The 23,898-nt window shown below is 41.6% G+C and overlaps 1 protein-coding gene across 4 annotated transcripts in view; it reads right to left on the bottom strand.

Annotated features, from left to right (window-relative positions):
- The window catches only part of CCDC136 (coiled-coil domain containing 136), a 76,654-nt gene that overhangs the window by 38,532 nt on the left and 14,224 nt on the right, over positions 1-23,898 (bottom strand). For 3 of the 4 annotated variants that reach the window (XM_073652541.1, XM_073652543.1, XM_073652544.1), the window contains exons 2-7: positions 14,502-14,597; positions 12,361-12,552; positions 11,979-12,053; positions 10,210-10,524; positions 6,972-7,083; positions 3,659-3,908 (exon numbers count right to left, since the gene is read on the bottom strand). In XM_073652541.1, coding sequence (XP_073508642.1) covers positions 3,659-3,908; positions 6,972-7,083; positions 10,210-10,524; positions 11,979-12,053; positions 12,361-12,552; positions 14,502-14,597 — 1,040 coding nt within the window. The remainder of the gene's footprint in view (positions 1-3,658; positions 3,909-6,971; positions 7,084-10,209; positions 10,525-11,978; positions 12,054-12,360; positions 12,553-14,501; positions 14,598-23,898) is intronic. The other variant, XM_073652542.1, reaches the window with a different exon arrangement.

Below are 23,898 nucleotides of genomic sequence, written 5' to 3'. Positions count from 1 at the left end.
TTATGGAACTACTGTTAGCCTTCCACGGCCAGGACAGCCTTTGAAAGTGTCCTCCCGTGCCGAGGCCAGGCTTGTCCGAAGAGTCAAGGCTAACCCAAGGACAACAAGGAAGGAGCTCCGGGAAGATCTCATGGCAGTGGGGACATTGGTTTCAGTCAATACCATAAGTAACGTACTCCACCGCAATGGTCTCCGTTCCAGACGAGCCCGTAAGGTACCTTTACTTTCAAAGCGTCATGTCAAGGCTCGTCTACAGTTTGCTCATGATCACTTGGAGGACTCTGAGACAGACTGGTTCAAGGTTCTATGGTCTGATGAGACCAAGATCGAGATCTTTGGTGCCAACCACACACGTGACGTTTGGAGACTGGATGGCACTGCATACGACCCCAAGAATACCATCCCTACAGTCAAGCATGGAGGTGGCAGCATCATGCTGTGGGGCTGTTTCTCTGCCAAAGGGCCTGGTCATCTGGTCCGCATCCATGGGAAGATGGATAGCATGGCCTACCTGGAGATTTTGGCCAAGAACCTCCGCTCCTCCATCAAGGATCTTAAGATGGGTCGTAATTTCATCTTCCAACAAGACAATGACCCAAAGCACACAGCCAAGAAAACCAAGGCCTGGTTCAATAGGGAAAAAGTAAAGGTGTTGGAGTGGCCTAGTCAGTCTCCTGACCTTAACCCAATTGAAAACTTGTGGAAGGAGCTCAAGAATAAAGTCCACATGAGACACCCAAAGAACCTAGATAACTTGGAGAAGATCTGCATGGAGGAGTGGGCCAAGATAACTCCACAGACCTGTGCCGGCCTGATCAGGTCTTATAAAAGACGATTATTAGCTGTAATTGCAAACAAGGGTTATTCCACAAAATATTAAACATAGGGGTTGTATAATAATTGACCCACACTTTTATGTTTAAAATTTAATAAAATTCAACTGAGCAACATAACTTTTTGGTTTGTAAGATTTATGCTTCTGTTCATAAAACCTACTCTCGTTTGCAGTTTGAAGGCTCTAACTTATTTGCATCTTATCAAACCAGCTAAATCTGCAGGGGGTTGAATACTACTTGTAGGCACTGTATGGGGCTCATTATACTGTATGGAGCAATATATGGGGCTCATTATACTGTATGGAGCAATATATGGGGCTCATTATTCTGTATGGAGCAATATATGGGGCTCATTATTCTGTATGGAGCAAAATATGGGGCTCATTATACTGTATGGAGCAATATATGGGGATAATTATACTGTATGGAGGACTATGTGAAGACCATAATTCTTTATGGAGGACTATGTGGAACCCATAATTGTGTATGGAGGACTATGTAGGGCCATTATACTGTATGGAGGACTATGTGATGTCCATAATTTTGTATGGAGCACTATGTGGTTCCCATAATACTGTATCGAGGACTATGTGATGCCCATAATACTGTATGGAGCAATATATGGGGCTCATTATTCTGTATGGAGCAATATATGGGGCTCATTATACTGTATGGAGCAATATATGGGGCTCATTATACTGTATGGAGCAATATATGGGGCTCATTATACTGTATGAAGCAATATATGAGGCTCATTATTCTGTATGGAGCAATATATGGTGCCCATAATATTGTATGGAGGACTATGTGGTGCCCTTAATACAGTATGTAGCACTATGTGGTGCCCATAATACTGTATGGACGACTATGTGGTGCCCATAATACTGTATGGAGGACTATGTGGTGCCCATAATACTGTATGGAGGACTATGTGAATGTTAGGAGGGCGGTTGCAGACAACTTTATTAAAATGGAACGCAACCGACCCCGGGGTCCGCGATGCAGCCTGGAGGGCTGCTGCCGAACACTTTCCGGGTGGAAAGTAAGGTAACCAACTTAAATGTTAAACCCTTCCGTGTTTCAGCACACAGGAACGGGTATAGCGGTTCGCTCTATTTCCGTTAACTGCACGGGAGGAGAGTGACCGGGAAAGCACCTACTTAACTGAAGAACCACTCCGAGTTAATGCACACGGAGCGGGTTTCAGCGGTTCACACAATCTCCAAGAACCGCAGGGAGACGTGCGACCGGAGGGAAAGCAGTAGCCCTGTCTTCGATACAGGCGCTACGCTGTAGGGATTGGCGCTAAGATGCGTGTGTGACTACGCGACGGGTACACGTGCCTCCAGCCGGCATGCCACCGGACTGAAGGGTACTACACCACGTGGCTGACAGGCGATAGCCGTGGACAGGGTGTCTGCAGACTGCTCGAGGTGTTAGGCGACCCCTTTGGCTGAGCCAGGCTGCAAGATGTAGCTACCTGCCTAAGCTAATCTAAGCCTGCCTGAGTGACCTGTGCTAATCAGCCGAGCTAACTCTGGCATCGGCAGGTCACGGAGAGAGCAGCTAGAGAGCACGTGGAATACACTCGTCCACACAACGGCAACACTTGCAAAATGATCTGAGCGCGTCGCCATGTTTGTGGGCGGGCCTTTTAAAGACTAAGCCCTGCCCACCGACGCGCCATTGGTGACGTTACCCGTGGACCAATCAGGCGGTGCCAGGTCACCGGGTCAGGTGGGTGCCAAACCACCAATCATGGTCTGCCAGGTCACAGACATGCTCAGTTCGGCAAATCCTGGACTTAGATTCCACAAGCCCTGTCTCCTTCTGCAACCCAGGCTTAACATTGCTAGGCACAACTACCTGGGAGATAAACAGTGCTCGTGGACCAGCTAGGTGTTGAGGCTGATGGTGATGCTGAGCCACATCAGCCCTGGCTGGACTGAAATGGGAGACCACAGGAGGTCCTAGACCCATTTCAAATCCAGCACCAGACCAACACTTAACAGTGAAGCCCATAATTCTTTATGGAGGACTATGTGGTGTCCATAATACTGTATGGAGGACTACACTGTCCGGTCTGCACTGTGCGCTGCGAGGATTCACCAGTTTCTGAGCTATTGTAGAATTTACAGTAGATATCACTTATGCCATGTAAGAAATAAGTGAAATCTTAGGCATTGTACTATACCTATATTTCTCATCTTTGCATCATGAATCGTTGAATGTGTTAAAGGGGCCCACTGAGACTTTTTCGCTCGTGCCCCACGAAAACCTGGGGCCAGCCCTGTCGACTGTGATGGTCATTGTAACATACGGTAATTGGTGAGATGACTAGTCTGGGGAAACCGGGATCCGCCCCCCCCCCCCAAATAGTCTGAAACTAATTAGCATATCACAATGGATTTATAAAATTGTTATCTGCTCCTATTGAAACATTCTTCTATGAACACTGTTTATATTTGGCAGGTTTTAGCTTAGCGGTGAGGACCGTCACTCATTTGTTATTGATAGCCTATTCCATGGTTAGGTCATTAATATAATTGTAGTGGAAAACCCCTTAAATGCTGCTAAATAAACATGTATATAAAATACGTACATGGCTTTAAAAACAGATTACTTGGTGTTCTATTAATTTAATAATATTATAAATAGAGGGCTGTTTTTTCTTCTTTTAATATTATTTCATGTAGATTGGTACCAAAAGCAGTGTATCTGGTGCCATAACAATTTGGATTTTTACATGGGTGAATCTCCCAAGAATTGTATTTCTTGCTAGTTTTGTACACTCAATCATCAGATATCGACAGCTCACTGACCTCACTTTGTGCTATCTGCACCTTCTCTTCAGCACTCTGCAGCTGGACATTCAGCTTGTTCTTCTCCTCTTCACGAGTGGTTTTCTGTTTCTCGGGCTCGCACATGCTCTTTGTCTCTACAACTCCGCTCAGGGCGATGATGTTTTCAGCATCATATTGTGGGAGTTTTTCCAGTGTCAGACTATCATCCTCTTCTCCGTGATCTTGATGTGACTCTTCTGTGTCATCCTCAGGACTTGTGTCCGCCACTCTGCATAGTAATATATAGATTTATTAGAATTGATTATGGTAAAGTAGAGCTCAGATTATTATACCATACCAGCAGTAGAACAACGTGTTGTGAATGTCATTGGGGATGGACTACAGCGTGTAAATGTTAAATATTGAGTGAGGTCAGAGACGGGCATGGTGGATTTTTAGGAAGGAGAGACACATTGTAGACAATAAATCAAGAATAGCATTTCTAGGAGAGTACAATTGGCCAAATTCATTAGAGGTGCCCATTGGTTCCTTTTTGGGAATGCTAATTAAATGTATGAGAGTTATGAGTTTGAATAGATTTCCACTGTAATTTATGATAATTTTTTTCTGTTATTTATATTGATATTGTTGGGCTGTGATTGGCATGTCCTCTTCTAATAAACCCTACTTTTTTTTTTTCAGAAAAGTGCCAGGACTGGCATAAAAAAGCAAAAATAACATTATACATCTACGGTTACATAGAAAACTAGCGTCAATGGTACTTTGAATTCCCCCATATCTTTATCTATCAGACTTCTTGTTTTAAGGTGTGTTTGGTAATAATTTGAACATAATTTCAATAATTACATCCTTTTCAACAAATGCTTACAATTGCCTTTCCTAATTATTGTAATAAATGATCCTAATAATTAACTCCCCTCACAAAGCAGTAAGTATAAAAAAGGCTGAATAGCTTGCTATCCAAAACAGTTTATGTTAAATATCACACATCTACAAGACTTAAGCTTGGTTCACATTTATCTAGAGCATTCCGCTGGATGTATACATTTAAATTGCAAAAAACTATTCAGGCACACATGGGTAAGGTATCGTAAAAAAATTGTTCTTTTTACTACTTTTTGTCTGATTCACATCGGGATGTGTTAGTTTTTTGGATGTACAAAAAAACATATTTGGCAATATTTTTTGTTCCCCCCAAAAAACGTATAAAGGATGAAATAAAGGCAGATTAAGATGTATAGCTGTACTTTTCAATACGTCTAAAATGTAAATATTTTCCTTCCTGGACCAGTAAAAATAATTAAAAAAATGGATACTTTTAAAATGAAAAAACTAAGTAGACATAGATGGACGTATTACATATGTTCAGCATATATACAGTATAGACCAAAAGTTTGTACACACCTTCTCATTTGAAGATTTTTCTGTATTTTCATGACTATGAAAATTGTGCATCCACACTGAAGGCATCAAAACTATGAATTAACACATGTGGAATTATATACTTAACAAAAAAGTGTGAAACAACTGAAAATATGTCTTATATTCTAGGTTCTTCAAAGTAGCCACCTTTTGCTTTGATGACTGCTTTGCACACTCTTAGCATTCTCTTGATGAGCTACAAGAGGTAGTCACCGGAAATGGTCTTCCAACAATCTTGAAGGAGTTCCCAGAGATGCTTAGCACTTGTTGGCCCTTTTGCCTTCACTCTGCGGTCCAGCTCACCCCAAACCATCTCGATTGGGTTCAGGTCTGGTGACTGTTGAGGCCAGGTCATCTGGCGTAGCACCCCATCACTCTTCCTCTTAGTCAAATAGCCCTTACACAGCCTGGAGGTGTTTTGGGGGTCATTGTCCTGTTGAAAAATAAATGATGGTCCAACTAAACGCAAACCGGATGGAATAGCATGCCGCTGCAAGATACTGTGGTAGCCATGCCGGTTCAGTATGCCTTCAATTTTGAATAAATCCCCAACAGTGTCACCAGCAAAGCACCCCCACACCATCACAACTCTTCCTCCATGCTTCACGGTGGGAACCAGGCATGTAGAGTCCATCCGTTCACCTTTTCTGCGTCGCACAAAGACACGGTGGTTGGAACCAAAGATCTCAAATTTGGACTCATCAGACCGAAGCACAAATTTCCACTGGTCTAATGTCCATTCCTTGTGTTCTTTAGCCCAAACAAGTCTCTTCTGCTTGTTGCCTGTCCTTAGCAATGGTTGCCTAGCAGCTATTTTACCATGAAGGCCTGCTGCACAAAGTCTCCTCTTAACAATTGTTGAAGAGATGTGTCTGCTGCTGGAACTCTGTGTGGCATTGACCTGGTCTCTAATCTGAGCTGCTGTTAGCCTGCGATTTCTGAGGCTGGTGACTCGGATAAACTTATCCTCAGAAGCAGAGGTGACTCTTGGTCTTCATTTCCTGGGGCGGTCCTCATGTGAGCCAGTTTCTTTGTAGCGCTTGATGGTTTTTGCAACTGAACTTGGGGACACTTTCAAATTTTTCCCAATTTTTCGCACTGACTGACCTTCATTTCTTAAAGTAAGGATGGCCAATCATTTTTCTTTACTTAGCTGCTTTTTTCTTGCCATAATACAAATTCTAACAGTCTATTCAGTAGGACTATCAGCTGTGTATCCACCAGACTTCTGCACAACACAACTGATGGTCCCAACCCCATTTATAAGGCAAGAAATCCCACTTATTAAACCTGACAGGGCACACCTGTGAAGTGAAAACCATTTCCGGTGACTACCTCTTGAAGCTCATCAAGAGAATGCCAAGAGCGTGCAAAGCAGCCATCCCAGCAAAAGGCGGCTACGTTGAAGAACCTAGAATATAAGACATATTTTCAGCTGTTTCACACTTTTTTGTTAAGTATATAATTCCACATGTGTTAATTCATAGTTTTGATGCCTTCAGTGTGAATGTACAATTTTCATAGTCATGAAAATGCAGAAAAATCTTTAAATGAGAAGGTGTGTCCAAACTTTTGATCTGTACTGTATGTTGAAATTCAAACAGATGTAGTTCCAACGTATGACCCGCTTTTGCATCCATCTCTTTCGTACAAATATGAGCCTAGCCTTAATAAAACCATATGTTTAAATAATTGCTAGAGTACATGAATTCACACAACACTATGTAATAGAAGTTATAACAAATAATCAAATGGACAGATTTACAAGTATTAATGAATAATGTGATATATGAAGAATGCATGCAGATAACTATAATAAAATGTTTATAACTTCATTGTTGCTTTTTATTACCATACATAACCAAACTGAATGAACAAGTGATATCGATGCAAATAGGTAAAGATTTACCTTTCTCCACCCATTAGCAAGAGATGACTCTTCAGTTGACTGTTACTCTCTTGCAGAATACTGCGTTCCATCTGGAGGTGCTGGCACTGGTCGCGCAGGAACTGCAGCTCCCCTGTCATGGGGGCATAAAATATTAATGTAACTTCAAACTCAGTGCAGCCATGATAAAAATGCATTGGAACTCAGGGGGGACTAATTAAAGATACATATAATAGTAATAGTAATATATAGTAGTATTGGTTTTCATGGCTGTATTTGGAAAGATAACAACCTAACATTTTGAACCTTATGTACATTTATTTTTGTGATGATTAAAATAAATGCCTTTTCAGACTACATGTTGAAGAGCTTGTGTCCTTTGCGCTTCGTTCTTAAATTTTCCAGTAGAAGACTGCTAACACCCAGTGATCAACTGTTAATTTTTGAGGAAACCCAGCAGTAAAGGCCCCGTCACACTTAGCGACGCTGCAGCGATCCCGACAACGATACGACCTGTCAGGGATCGTTGCTGCGTCGCTAAGTCGTCGCTGGTGAGCTGTCAAACAGGCAGGCTCACCAACGATCAGGGGAGCAGCGACATCGTGGAAAGAATCTTTCCACGATGTCCTGCTCCTGGTTACCAGCCTACTGAAGAAGGAGCAGGCTGGTAACCATGGTAAACATCGGGTTACTAGGGGCACACGCGCACCTAGTAACCCGTTGTTTATCACGGTTACCACTCTGCTACGGTGAGCGGGAGGTTATCGCTCACTTTAGCAGGCTCGTAACCATGATAAACAGCGGGTTACTAGGGGCACGTGTGCCCCTAGTAACCCGATGTTTACCATGGTTACCAGCCTGATCGCTGCTCCAGCTGGTCACACACAGCGATGTGTGCTGACCAGCGGGAGGGCAACGACCAAAAAAAGGTCCAGGACATTCTGCAGCGATCAGCGACCTCACAGCAGGGGCCTGATCGCTGCAAAGTGTCACACATAGCGACATCACTGGTGAGGTCGCTGTTGCGTCACCAAAAAAGTGACTCAGCAGTGATCTCGCTAGCGATCTCGCTATGTGAGACGGGGGCTTTAGCTCAATATTCCTACCTCAACAATGCAGGGTAGAAATGGAACATTGCACAATTCTTGGTGAAATAAACTATCTGGCAAAGGTTAAATTGACTCAGATAACACAGCAAAGGCATGTTAATCTTTGCAATGTGATGCTATTTGAAGGAACTTGCTGTTAAAGGCCCTAAACTGGGGAACATCCCATTGTCTAAGCCAGGCAACTCAGGGGCAGACATACTGCATGTGCAGCTAGTTCATCTGTACTGAGGCCTGTGCGGGAGGATGGATTCAGTTTCACTTCGTTTATCTCAGATGCTGGTTGGATCGTTCCATTTTCTCCTTGTGTAAAATTAAGGAACCCACTGCTTTAGCAATGAGCCACAAGCTGCTCTTCAAAGTATAAGGCTTAGTGCCCACAATGCAGAAATGAAGCAGAAATTTTCCTGAGCATTTCTGCATCTCCTTGGCAGAAAAACACATGTGGTTTTTACATGCGTTTTTGAAGCGTATTTGACGCATATTTGCATGCGTATTTGCCATGTGTTTTTCCAATGCATTGTATAGACAAATACGCATGCAGAAACGCACAAGAGCTGGTCATGTCCGTATTTTTTCTGCAAGTAAAATCTGCGCAGAAAAAATACGGACCATGTGCACAGAACTTGCAGAATGTCATAGGAAGTCATGGGATAAGGTATGCAATGCGTTTCTGGAGTGTTTACGCGCTGCAAATACACACCAAAATACGCACGAAAAATGCATCGTGGGCACTAAGCCTAAGATGATTTTCTCAGTGAAAAAAGCTGTCCATGATCTGTCTCCTCCTAATATCTATGAACTAATCTCCCGATATCTTCCCACACGTAACCTCCGATCCTCCTAAGACCTCATTCTATCTTCCACACTTGTACTTACCTCACCCAATTGCCTCCAAGACTTCTCTCAAGTATCCACCATCCTCTGGAATTCTGTGCCCAGACAGAAATTGAAAACCCATCTCTTCAAGAAAACTTAGACCCTGTAATGAACCCGCTGCCATCTCACCACCACCAGAGCTGCTTCAACCTCCCCAACCTACTGTCTCCTTCCCCATTATCCCCTAGATGTAACCCCGCGAGGGCAGGGCCCTCTCCCCTTTTTACCAGTCTGTCATTGTTAGTTTGTTCATTGTAATTTATATTTGTATCCTGTATGTAACCCCTTGTCATGTACAGCACCTTAGAATCAATGGTGCTCTAAAAACAAATAATAATAATAATATTCTTTATACATTCTATATTCTAGTGCACCACTATAAACCAGACCCATATATTTGGGGTAAAATAAAAGTAAGATTTTTTGTTCCTACAAAATTAGTAACAAAATTATGAAAAACAATCATTGTGTTTATGATTATGTTATGCTTGCATATTTTATATATGCTTGTATACTTTTGTGTACTATGTATATCTGTGCTTAATGTGTAAATGCAGATGTTTGATGAATTAGCATGTGCATATTTTATTACACTATGCCTAATGTGAATATACATTTAGATGTATGTACAGTATGTTTACGCCTGACACATGTGGGGGTCCCAGACTAGTGACTGGAGTACATTTGTGCAAAAATATAGCAACTTTTTAAAAAGTCGTAATTGACAAATTGGGCAAAAACATCTGAAAACGCCAAATCATGCCCATGGTGGTGAACATTAAAAAAACACAGCACGCTTATGAAATTCTTTATGCCTTAAACCTATGCAATGTATATTTGTTCTAGTGTCAGTGTGTTAATATATCTATCGATCAACATCTTTCCTGATTCCAGCGCTGTTTCTGTTCTTTTCTGGGTCACATGACTACTACTATGTATTGGCAGATCCCACTGGGGTCTATGTGTTAGCCTGAAGTCTCTTTTACAATGTACGTCTTTGTAAGACCATAGGCTAAGATTGTAAGAGACTTTAGGCTAACACATAGACCCCAGTGTGATCTGGAAAGTTAGAATTGCAGTCATGTGAGTGAGAAGAGGACCAGAACGGCGCTGGAAACCTACAGAAGAAGCTGACTAGTGAGTACAGTAACATACTGACACTACAACACATATACATTTAAACAGGTTTATGGCATACAAAGTTTCATTGGAGTGCTTCTTTAATGAATAGAACCCTTTGTGTATACATCATGATAGACAAATGTTCTGCTTACCCTGCAGGGTCCCTGGCTCCTGGCCTCCATGGCCACTACAGCTTTTCATGCTGATCTCTGCTCTAAGAGTGGTTATTTCCATCTCATACTCCTGTCTTGTCTCCTGTAATTCGTGCAGCTCTGCTCGCAGCCTGCACAGCTCCTCCTGCAAGGATGCAATGTCACTCTCCCTCTCAGCTGCGGCTTCCTCTGCAGCTTGCCGCAGAGACATGATCTCCTCCTGTGCGCATCGCAACTCTTGGGTCACCTCCAGCAGCTCACACTCCTTCTCCTGCTCCAAGCTGTCAACTTCTTCCTGAACAGAACGCAGCTGAGCTTCAAAGAGGAGAAAACGACATGTTATTCTGAGGGCAAAGTGAACATGAAAACATTTGGACCTAAATAGTTTAATTTGAACACTACAAGGTGCAATATTTCTTGGGCGACTAACATCTCTGCTAGATCTATAGTGGCTTGTAGCTAACACTGAGGCAAAAAAGTTTCGGCCTATTATGATCAACTTTGGGTGAAAATAATCATTGAGGAGTTATTAGTAATATTGCTAGTTATCTTGAGTTTCCTGGTAGTCAAGGGTATTAAAAAGGCTAATAGCAGAATTCCTGTGGTCAAAGGTACTGGAATCCATACTTTGGTAGGAGTGATCATACAGACCGCTGGAGGAATGAGATGAGTATGAAGGTATATTTTAACAGTGTGCCAATTGCCTCTGTAACCAGAAACGTCCTATTTAAAAGAATAGGAGATGATCTGCCGATCTTGGTAGAAGCGGCTACTGGTGTTGAGCGAGTATGTTCTATTAACCCTTTCGCAGAGTATGCTCGGGCCGAGCTCCAAGTATTTACAGCTGCTCGGTTTTATTACATGTGAGGAATGTCTATTTCTTACACATTCCTCACTTGTAATAAAGCTGTCAAACAGTTGCAAATCATGCACACGGGAGCGATTCAAAAATATCACCGAGCAGCTGTAAATACTCGGAGCTCGGCCCGAGCATACTCGGACAGAAAATACTCGCTCAACCCTAGCGGCTACACATTGAACAGACCTGTGCTGTTCAGCTCCATTCAATCTTTACATCCAGCCTGAGTTGGAGTTAATAACAGCTGATCAGCGAGTGTGTGGGATGACAGACCACCACAGATCTGAATATTATACCACTATAGCACTTTAATGTGCATCATATAATAGAAAATAAAAATAGTTCGTAAAAGGTTTGCCTCATCTTCTTTAAAGGATTAAATGGCATAGAGCTTTTAAAAACAACCTTGCATTTTACCTCCTATGAAAAATCCTTTGTATTCTCAAGAACACAGGGATTTTTATTTCTATAGTTACGGCTCATTGCTTAGGGTAGTGGCCAACCTTGCAGTCTGTGGTGGCCAGTCTGATTGGCAGGGAGCATTGAGATTTAAGCTTTGTGCTATACAGCTTGCATGTGTTGCACTAAAGCTTGCTGGATCACTGGATTTGGATAGCTTCAGTGCGCCTGCGCTCCTCCTATACTGCAGACACAAAACTGCCTCAGCTTGCAGCATGGGAGAGCACATAGTTCAGGCCATGACACCGGTCCATAATGTCAGTTATCAGGAGTGCACTGCCCCCCGGCAAGCAGGAAGCTCGGAAGCAGGGAACGGTTTGCTCCTGAAGACAGAGGACAAGACAAATCCTTTAAATAGATAACATGGTGAATGTTTGTGCCTTGATGAATTTACACTGAAAAGGTGACATATTTTGGCAATCAGTGAGATTTGTGCCACTGTGTAACCCACCTTGCAGTCTTTGAATTTGCTTGGTAAAGATTTCGGCTTGTTGAGCACTTGCCAATCGTTCTTCCTCCAAGATACCTGTAAAAAAATTAACAGCAGCTGGCATCACCAATTTCAAATCAGTTTATTAAATTGACATATTTATGTTGTTTTAGATTAGTATCAGCAAGATCAGGAATATCTTTTTCAGTTAGAGAAAGGATGTAATGACAAAAGGGAAAGAAGGGAGTACTTTTAAATGGGAGTTAGACCTGCTGCAAGAAAAATGTTAACTCAAAAACTAGGAAAAAATAAATCAGAATTGTTTTGTGAATGTTATGAAAATCAAACATAATGTAACAGTGCAGTACTTCACTGAAAACTTTCAATGCTTTGGAATATTTACCCTGCATCTCCAAAAAGCTGTCTTCATGTTTTAGTGCCAGGTCCCGAGTTTCTTCCAGCTCTGTGAGCAACTGTATGATCTGGGTTCTTAAATCTTGGCTTTCTAAGAGCATGCTACTAGGGCCACTTTCTGAACCACTTTGAAGATCTCCAGACTCTGACTCAAGGTCTGGTGGTTCTTCATCTTCTGAATCTGCAGTAAAGAAAGTCAGAGTTCCATATAGTTAAATAGTTAATATGATTGAAAAGAACAAATGTTCATCAAGTTCAATCGAGGATTAGGAAATGATAAAGGGAAGGAGCACATAATGCATGATCCAATCCATCCTAAAAGAGGTAATCTTTTCCTCTTGATCCCAATTGACAATCCACTGGACCAAACATTCAGAAAAGACTTTACACATTTACACAAGCTTTTATGATGTTTTCTCCTATAAAAGAATCTAAGCCTCTTTTGAAACAATCAATGATTCCAACTATGACCAGCTCTAGACTCTTCTGCAGATTATTAGCTGTTATGATAGAGAAGGCTGGTCTCCTCTGGAGATTGAACCTTTCTTTCTCTATATGGAGGGAGTGCACCTTGTCGTTTGAGTGGGTTTTTACATGAAACAGCTTTTTACCATACTTTATGTAATGTATGTGACATTTATGTACTTGTACAAGTTAATCATGTCTCCCCTTAGACATATGTTCTCAAGACTAAATAAATGTTATTCTTTTAGTCTTTCCACATAAGTTAGATCTTCCATGTCTCATCAGTTTTCTGGCTCTTCTTTGTAGCTGTCCTAACTCCAGGGCAGCCTTTATTTCAACTGGTACCCAGAACTGAACTGCTTATTCCAGATGGGGTCGCCCTAATGCTTTGTAAATCTATAGATAATGTATCACGTTTTTAGCAGTTTAGTCTGTGGTACCCAAAAAAAGTGAAACCTGAGCAGTCAAACAACATGAAACCAAAATAGATATGTATAGAATGTCATTCTATAGAATTATATGACATTATAACAATATCTTGGCTAAGGCCATTTCTGCTCTATCAGGACAAGTAGAGGTCCATATCCCCTTCTTTTAGCCTTCTGTAACTCACACCCTATCCTGCAATCTTTACATATTTTGTTGCAAAAGTTAGATAACTTAGATGAAAAATTTACAAAAAATGTGGGAATAACTTGACTGGTATTGACTGAGCACTGATATTTGGCATGAATTGAAAAGTTGGCTCTAAACCTTATTGTCCAATATCAGTGTCTGACCTTCACAATATTCTTGTGGATTAATGGACTGTGCAAATCTAGTAAAAGGGGGAAAAGTGACACCCCCATAACAATGTACATGCTTTTCAGAATGAGATGCTCAGCAATTGCTTGTGGATGTGGTATTCAAGTGTCCTTATAATGTATACTGCATAAAGGCATAGCCCATAGACCCACTAAATATGCTAGACATGAGTAAAAAAACAGGATAATTTCCACTGATTAAATTAGCATCACAATGCATCTTATTAACTAGGACTAGGGTTGAGCGAGTATGTTCTGTCCGAGTATGCTTGGGCCGAGCTCCAAGTATTTACAGCTGCTCGGTGATATGGTTAAATCGCTCCCGTGTGCATGATTTGCAACTGTTTGACAGCTTTATTACATGTGAGGAATGTGTAAGAAATAGACATTCCTCACATGTAATAAAGCTGTCAAACAGTTGCAAATCATGCACACGGGAGCAATTTAACCTTATCACCGAGCAGCTATAAATACTCGGAGCTCGGCCCGAGCATGCTCGGCGAAAGGGTTAATAGAACATACTCGCTCAACACTAACTAGGACCTTTCTTTATTTTAATCATTCTTTTTTATTTATTACTTTATTCATTGACTTCTGTTTACTATTATTATGGATTTTCTCATGTCTTATATTTGACTTGGAAAAATTACAGATGTTGCGAGGCTTTAGACTTATTTTGCACATACGTGTACATTTATCAGAGAGTTAGATCACAAACTATTTATATATCTAATTTTACAATTATACCTGGCAGTACATATACTCAATTTTTTCTTCTGTTAAATTTGTATTCCTTTTTATTTTAACTTAATGTATAAAACATTGTTCAAGACATGATTAAAGCATATATAGTTTTACTTACACTCACCATTCAGCAACTCTCTTGGGTAAGAATAATTCCTTCTGGTGAGAGGCTGAGGAAGCCAGCGAACAGAAGAACCTGAGCCCGGGCTGGATCCTATAATAGAAAGTCAGATACATGTATAGTACAAAGTTACAAACAGCATGTTACATAATCTACAAAAACATTACAGTGTATCTTGAGGCACCTAGGCCACCAAACATAATCGAGGCCCCAACCTCTACAGGTGACAACAGCTAAAAACAGCTGATTAATGGGGTGCAGGTTGCCAGACCCCCTCCAATCAGATACTGCTAATTTATCCCATGGAGTAGGGTCATCAATCAGTATTATAAGCTTGGTCAACCCCTTTAAAGGGAATCTGTCACCAGGTTTTTGCTATCCAGCTTAAGGTAGCGGCAGTGAACCTTATTTCAGCAATGTGTTATTTTTCAACAAAAAAAGACAATGGAGAAGAAGGCAGTTACACTGGAGATCATGGATGGTGACTAGTGTTGAGCGAGTATGCTCTATTTACCCTTTTGCCAAGTAAGCTCGGGCCGAGCTCCGAGTATTTACAGCTGCTCGGTGATATGGTTGAATCGCTCCCGTGTGCATGATTTGCAACTGTTTGACAGTTTTATTACATGTGAGGAATGTCTATTTCTTACACATTCCGAGCATACTCGGACAGAACATACTCGCTCAACCCTAATGGTGACCTGTGCAGAATCTTCTATAGATAACCCTTATCTATGTTGGTAAGAGGCTGAGGATACTGCTAGGAATAGTGCACAAATAATGTGATGTTAGGAACAGTGCAGAAGATTACAGTTTACATATGGTGCTCAAATAACAGTGCCAGGCAGTTCACCAAATAATGCTGTTCAATCTATAGACTAAGGAATCAAGAAGAATTCTAAGCTGCCTTTCCATTTGTACTGATTCAAGTGTGGGACAAAAGTACAAGTTTCAGGTGCCCAAAATATCAAGACGAGTGGAGCCCCTTCAGTAACGATAATTGATGCACCCTAAGCAACCATGTATGGTAAGCCGCACACACTTAAAGGTCACATATATGGGACGAAAAACGATCGGTTATTTGTAGGAAGATAAAAATCATCTCAGACTACATCGGCTGTTTTGGATTTTATTCAGCTGATACAGCCAATGCTTATGATTGGCCCAAAAAAAATCCAACATGCCTGATCGGTCTTTTGAATGATAATAATGAACATTTGTCAGTCACCTATCGATCAAAATGAATGATCAATCATTTTGCTGACGTAGCCGATGATCTGTTATTATGGTTGAAATCGTCCTTTTTGACTGACTTTTCTCTGATGTGTATGGCGCTCTGTGATGAGAGAGAAAACAATAGCAATCTAAGGGTAACTGTGACTGTTAACCCACTAGATGTTGAGCAGTGACTATATTAACCCTACTATGGCAGGAGGTGTACTATAACATATTTGGTAGAGTTTCCATAATGTTCTAGTACATATGATATAGTAATAGTGGTGTTCTTAGTTGTTGTTAATTGTACCTTACATATTATTTAAATTTATATATTTTTTGTTCTGAATATGTAAATTGCCTCTTCAAAGAGGATGAGAACTTGAACTCTAGTGCAACTTATTGGAAGTAGCAATCCTAAAACTCAATTGCATCTTTAATTTTGCAGAGGCGCATTGCATGGCTTATCAGCCTCCTTATACTGGCATGCCATGCATGTCACTCTCCACAAGGAGAAATATTACCCCCTAGATCCATGTTCTAGGAATAGGTATTTAGTTAAAGAGCCAGTGACTGATAAATAGAGGGGTAAATAGGGTTATTGCAGCAGTCAGTGACACTTAAAGGGGTTGTCAGATGAAAAATTGATAGTTCATTGATCGGTAGGGATCTGACTGCTGGGACCCGCACCGATCAGCAGCACTGTAATCACCGTTAGACTGGAGTGGCAGTCACATGGTTGACTGCGGCTACATTCATGCTCTATGCGCCTGTCAAACACTACACTCGACTTGCTCCCTTAGCCCAGCAGAGAATGAATGGAACAGCGGTCAAGCATCTGACCTGCTGCTCCTTTTTGTAATGGGGATAAAAGTGCCCTTTCAAGGATAAAAATTTCCTTTTTCGCGAATGGGTGCAGGTCCCAACCGTCAGACACCCACTGACCAGCAAGTTATCACCTATTCCATGCAGAATAGATGATAACTCCCTGTCACTTTGCAACTCCTTGAAGAAACTTTTCATAATATCAGTCAAGGGATGTCTTTCTCTGGCTTTTGTGCCTGACCCAGAATATGTTTTTTATTGTAAAGGGTAGAATTACTACCCTTAAATTTGTGGTTTCTCACTAAAAGTTGGTAAATTGTGGTTTCTGTTAAAGGAGAATGCTTCTTCTTAGTAAACAAATTTTAATGAAGTCTGCGGCCTAGCAAAGATGGTGATTTTGGTTCTACTATGCTGTAAAGATAAGTTCATAGCGAGCATATACTTGTAACAGGTACAATATAGCTTAAAACTGGTAGTGAATCAAAAGTTATAGTCAATAGAGATGAACTCTGCTGCAACTGCAGCAAGCATCCCTAAATTCTATTGGCAGACTGTCCTATTGATTATTTGGAAAGAAATATGCGTGCACTTTTATATCAAGTCTCCACGGCCTACCCTGCACATTTGGAGCTTAATACTCTATAAGATGCCTGGAAGTTGTGGTGCTGCCACACTACAAACAATACACCCCAGATGCCATATTTTGAGTTGCAGAGGCACTCCATGGAGATTACACTCCACAACTGGAGATTCGGGAAAAAGTCTACAATTACGCTCATGGCCTACAGTGTTGGCACCCTTGAAATTGTTCCAGAAAATGAAGCATTTCTACCAGAAAATCCTTCTAGGAAAGCATCTTGTGGACAGATGAGATCAAGATAGAGTTTTTGGTAAAGCACATCATTCTACTGTTTACCAAAAATGAAATGAGGCCTATAAAGAAAAGAACACAGTACCTACAGTCAAATATGGTGGAGGTTCAAAGATGTTTTGGGGTTATTCTTCTGCCTTTGGCACTGGGTGCCTTGACTGTGTTCAAGGCATCATGAAATCTGAAGATTTCCAACGGATTTAGGATCGCACTTTAGTGCTCAGTGTCAGAAAGCTGGGTTTGCGTCCTAGGTCATGGGTCTTCCAGCAGGATAATGACCCCAAACATGCCTCAAGAAGCACCCAGAAATGGATGGAAACAGAGCACTGGAGAGTTCTATAGTGGCCAGCAATGAGTACGGATCTAAATCCCATTGAACACGTGTGGAGACAAACTTGAAATTGCTGTTGGGAGAAGGCACCCTTCAAATATGAGAGACCTGGAGCAGTATGCAAAACAAGAGTGGTATAAAATTCCAGTTGAGAGGTATAAGAAGCTTGGTTGAAGGAAGTGATTGATTGCAGTTATTTATTCCAAAGGGTGTGCAACAAAGTATTAAGTTGAGGATGCCAACAATTTTATCTGGCCTATTTTTGGGGTTTTGTGTGAAATTATTCAAGGGTGTCAAAACTTTCGCCCATGACTGTATGATCAAAATGATATACTCTAGCAGTTTTGGGTCAGCCAGCAAAGTTAGTGGACAAACTAACTAAAAGACCCCGATGGACTTGCAGCTGTGTGTGACCATATTGCATATACAGTAGGGGAAATAAGTATTTGATCCCTTGCTGTTTTTGTAATTTTGCCCACTGACAAAGACATGAACAGTCTATAATTTTAAGGGTAGGTTAATTTTAACATTGAGAGATAGAATATCCCCCAAAAAATCAAGAAAATCACATTGTATAAATTAGATAATTTTTTTTAACATTTTGCAGTAAGAAATAAGTATATGATCCCCTACAAACCATTATGAGTTCTGGCTCCTACAGACCAGTTAGACACTCTTAATCAACTTGTTACCTGCATTAAAGGTAGCTGTCTTACATAGTCATCTGTATAAAAGACTCCTGTCCACAGACTCAATTAATCAGACTCTAACCTCTATAACATGGACAAGACCAAAGGGTTTTCTAAGGATGTTAGGGACAAGATCATAGACCTGCACAAAATTGGAATGGGCTACAAAACATAAGTAAGTTGGTGCAATAGTAAGAAAATGGAAGAAATACAAAATGACTGTCAATCGACATCGATCTGGGGCACCATGCAAAATCTCACCTCGTGGGGTATCCTTGATCATGAGGAAGGTGAGAGATCAGCCTAAAACTACACGGGGGGGACTTGTTAATGATCTCCAGGCAGCTGGGACCACAGTCACCAAGGAAACCATTGGTAACACATTACGCCTTAAAGGTTTAAAATCCTGCAGTGCCTGCAACGTCCCTCTGCTCAAGAAGGCACATGTGCAGGCCCATCTGAAGTTTGTCAATGAATACCTGGATGATTCTGTGAGTTATTTGGAGAAGGAGCCGTGGTCAGATGAGACAAAAATTGAGCTACTTGGCATTAACTTGTGTTTGGAGGAAGAAGAAGGATGAGTACAACCCTAAGAACAAAGTCCCAACTATGAAGCATGGTGGGGGAAACATACTTTGGGGGTGCTTTTCTGCAAAGGGGACATGACGACTGCACCGTACTGAAGGGAAGATGGATGGGGTCATGTATCGCAAGATTTTGGCCAACAACCTCCTTCCCTCAGTAAGAGCATTGAAGATGGGTCGTGGCTGGGTCTTCCAGTAAGACAATGACCCAAAACATACAGGAGTGGCTCAAAAAGAAGCACAGTAAGGTCATGGAGTGGCCTAACCAGTCTCCAGACCTTAATCCCATAGAAAACTTATGGAAGGAGTTGAAGATCCGAGTTTCCAAGCGACATTCTCAAAATCATAATGATTTAGAGATGATCTGCAAAGAGGAGTGGACCAAAATTCTTCCTGACATGTGCGCAACCCTCATCATCAACTACAAAAAAACGTCTGACTGCTGTGCTTGCCAACAAGGGTTTTGCCACCAAGTATTAAGTGTTGTTTGCCAGAGGAATCAAATACTTATTTCTCACTGCAAAATGCAAATAAATATATCTAATTTATACAATCTTATTTTCTTGATTTTTGGGGGATATTCTATCTCTCAATGTTAAAATTAACCTACCCTTAAAATTATAGACTGTTCATGACTTTGTCAGTGGGCAAACTTACAAAAAACAGCAAGGGATCAAATACTTATTTCCCCGACTGTATTTATATACAGTGCATTGTGAAAGTATTTGGCCCCCTTGAACTTTTCTACCTTTTGCCACATTTCTGGCTTCAAACATAAAGATATAAAATTCAAATTTTTTGGGGAAGAATCAACAACAAGTAGGACACAATCGTGAAGTGGAACAAAATTTATTGGATTTTTTAAACTTTTCTAACAAATTAAAAACTGAAAAGTGGGGCGTGCAATATTATTCGGCCCCCTTGAGTTAATACTTTGTAGTGCCACCTTTTGCTGCGATTACAGCTGCAAGTTGCTTGTGGTATGTCTCTATCAGTTTTGCACATCGAGAGGCTGAAATTCTTGCCCATTCTTCCTTGCAAAACAGCTCGAGCTCATTGAGGTTGGATGGAGGGTGTTTGTGAACAGCAGTTTTCAGCTCTTTCCACAGATTTTCGATTGGATTCCGGTCTGGACTTTGACTTGGCCATTCTAACACATGGATACGTTTATTTTTGAACCATTCCATTGTAGATTTTGCTTTATGTTTGGGATCATTGTCTTGTTGGAAGATAAATCTCCGTCTCAGTCTCAGGTCTTTTGCAGACTCCAACAGGTTTTCTTCCAGAATGGTCCTGTATTTGGCTCCATCCATTTTCCCATCAATTTTAACCATCTTCCCTGTCCCTGCTGAAGAAAATCAGGCCCAAACCATGATGCTGCCACCACCATGTTTGACAGTGGGGATGGTGTTTTGAGGGTGATGAGCTGTGTTGCTTTTACGCCAAACATATCGCTTTGCATTGTGGCCAAAAAGCTTGATTTTGGTTTCATCTGACCAGAGCACCTTATTCCACATGTTTGGTGTGTCTCCCAGGTGGCTTGTGGCAAACTTCAAACGAGACTTTTTATGGATATCTTTGAGAAATGGCTTTCTTCTTGCCACTCTTCCATAAAGGCCAGATTTGTGCAGTATACGACTGATTGTTGTCCTATGGCAGACTCTCCCACCTCAGTTGTAGATCTCTGTAGTTCATCCAGAGTGATCATGGGCCTTTTGACTGCATCTCTGATCAATCTTCTCCTTATTCAAGATGAAAGTTTAGAAGGACGGCCGGGTCTTGGTAGATTTGCAGTGGTCTGATACTCCTTCCATATCAATATGATCGCTTGCACAGTGCTCCTTGAGATGTTTAAAACTTGGGAAATCTTTTTGTATCCAAATCCTGCTTTAAACTTCGCCACAACAGTATCTCGGACCTGCCTGGTGTGTTCCTTCATGATGCTCTCTGCACTTGAAACAGAACCCTGAGACTATCACAGAGCAGGTGTATTTATACGGAGACTTGATTACAAACAGGTGTATTCTATTTAACATTACCAGTCATTTAGGATAACATTGGATCATTCAGAGATCCTCACTGAACTTTTGGAGTGAGTTTGCTGCACTGAAAGAAAAGGGGCCCAGTAATATTGCACGCCCCACTTTTCAGTTTTTAATTTGTTAAAAAAGTTTAAAATATCCAATAAATTTCGTTCCACTTCACGATTGTGTCCCACTTGTTGTTGATTCTTCTCCAAAAAATTTGAATTTTATATCTTTATGTTTGAAGCCAGAAATGTGGCAAAAGGTAGAAAAGTACAAGGGGGCCAAATACTTTCACAATTTCTGTATATATACACTGCTCAAAAAAATAAAGGGAACACTCAAATAACACATCCTAGATCTGAGTGAATGAAATATTCTCATTGAATACTTTTTTCTGTACAAAGTTGAATGTGCTGACAACAAAATCACACAAAAATCATCAATGGAAATCAAATTTATTAACCAATGGAGGCCTGGATTTGGAGTCACCCCCAAAATTAAAGTGGAAAAACACACTACAGGCTGATCCAACTTTGATGTAATGTCCTTTAAAACAAGTCAAAATGAGGCTCAGTATTGTGTGTGGCCTCTACGTGCCTGTATGACCTCCCTACAACGCCTGGGCATGCTCTTGATGAGGTTGCAGATGGTCTCCTGTGGGATCTCCTCCCAGACCTGGACTAAAGCATCCGCCAACTCCTGGACAGTCTGTGGTGCAACGTAACGTTGGTGGATGGAGCGAGACATGATGTCCCACATGTGCTCAATCGGATTCAGGTCTGGGGAACGGGCGGGCCAGTCCATAGCTTCAATGCCTTCATCTTGCAGGAACTGCTGACACACTCCAGCCACATGAGGTCTGGCATTGTACTGCATTAAGAGGAACCCAGGGCCAACCGCACCAGCATATGGTCTCACAAGGGGTCTGAGGATCTCATCTCGGTACCTAATGGCAGTCAGGCTACCTCTGGCGAGCAAATGGAGGGCTGTGCGGCCCTCCAAAGAAATGCCACCCCACACTATTACTGACCCATTGCCAACCGGTCATTCTGAAGGATGCTGCAGGCAGCAGATCGCTCTCCACGGCGTCTCCAGACTCTGTCACATGTGCTCAGTGTGAACCTGCTTTCACCTGTGAAGAGCACAGGGCACCAATGGTGACTTTGCCAATCCTGGTGTTCTCTGGCAAATGCCAAGCGTCCTGCACGGTGTTGGGCTGTGAGCACAACCTCCATCTGTGGATGTCTGGCCCTCATACCACCCTCATGGAGTCGGTTTCTAACCATTTGTGCAGACATATGCACATTTGTGGCCTGCTGGAGGTCATTTTGCAGGGCTCTGGCAGTGCTCCTCCTGTTTCTCCTTGCACAAAGGCGGAGGTAGCGGTCCTGCTGCTGGGTTGTTGCCCTCCTATGGCCCCCTCCACGTCTCCTGGTGTACTGGCCTGTCTCCTGGTAGCGCCTCCAGCCTCTGGACACTACGCTGACAGACACAGCAAACCTTCTTGCCACAACTCGCATTGATGTGCCATCCTGGATGAGCTGCACTACCTGAGCAACTACTGTGGGTTGTAGAGTCCGTCTCATGCTACCATGAGAGTGAAAGCACAACCAACATTCAAAAGTGACCAAAACATCCGCCAGAAAGCATTGGTACTGAGATGTGGTCTGTGGTCCCCACCTGCAGAACCACTCCTTTATTGAGGGTGTCTTGATAATTGCCAATAATTTCCATCTATTGTCTATTCCATTTGCACAACAGCCTGTGAAATTGATTGTCAATCAGTGTTGCTTCCTAAGTGGACACTTTGATTTCACAGAAGTTTGATGTACTTGGAGTTATACTCTGTTGTTTAAGTGTTCCCTTTATTTTTTTGAGCAGTGTATGTATATATATATATATATATATATATATATAAATATACAGTACAGACCAAAAGTTTGGACACACCTTCTCATTTAAAGATTTTTCTGTATTTTCATGACTATGAAAATTGTACATTCACACTGAAGGCATCAAAACTATGAATTAACACATGTGGAATTATATAATTAACAAAAAAGTGTGATCCAACTGAAAATATGTCTTATATTCTAGGTTCTTCAAAGTAGCCACCTTTTGATTTGATGACTGGTTTGCACACTCTTGGCATTCTCTTGATGAGCTTCAAGAGGTAGTCACCGGAAATGGTTTTCACTTCACAGGTGTGCCCTGTCAGGTTTAATAAGTGGGATTTCTTGCCTTATAAATGGGGTTAGGACCATCAGTTGTGTAGTGCAGAAGTCAGGTGGATACACAGCTGATAGTCCTACTGAATAGACTGTTAGAATTTGCATTATGGCAAGAAAAAAGCAGCTAAGTAAAGAAAAACGAGTGGCCATCATTACTTTAAGAAATGAAGGTCAGTCAGTGCGAAAAATTGGGAAAACTTTGAAAGTGTCCCCAAGTGCAGTTGCAAAAACCATCAAGCGCTACAAAGAAACTGGCACACATGAGGACTGCCCCAGGAAAGGAAAACCAAGAGTCACCTTTGCTTCTGAGGATAAGTTTATCTGAGTCACCAGCCTCAGAAATCGAAGGTTAACAGCAGCTCAGATTAAAGACCAGGTCAATGCCACACAGAGTTCTAGCAGCAGACACATCTCTTCAACAACTGTTAAAAGGAGACTTTGTGCAGCAGGCCTTCATGGTAAAATAGCTGCTAGGAAACCACTGCTAAGGACAGGCAACAAGCAGAAGAGACTTGTTGGGGCTAAAGAACACAAGGAATGGAAATTAGAGCAGTGGAAATCTGTGCTTCGGTCTGATGAGTCCATATTTGAGATATTTGGTTCCAACCACCGTGTCTTTGTGCG

Source organism: Phyllobates terribilis, unplaced genomic scaffold (assembly GCF_046119375.1).
Source record: "Phyllobates terribilis strain yellow unplaced genomic scaffold, ASM4611937v1 Scaffold_11__3_contigs__length_659146591, whole genome shotgun sequence".
In the NCBI taxonomy this organism is placed as follows: Eukaryota; Metazoa; Chordata; class Amphibia; order Anura; family Dendrobatidae; genus Phyllobates; species Phyllobates terribilis.
Note: the sequence above shows the minus strand (reverse complement) of the source record. Positions and strands in the feature narration are given on the sequence as shown.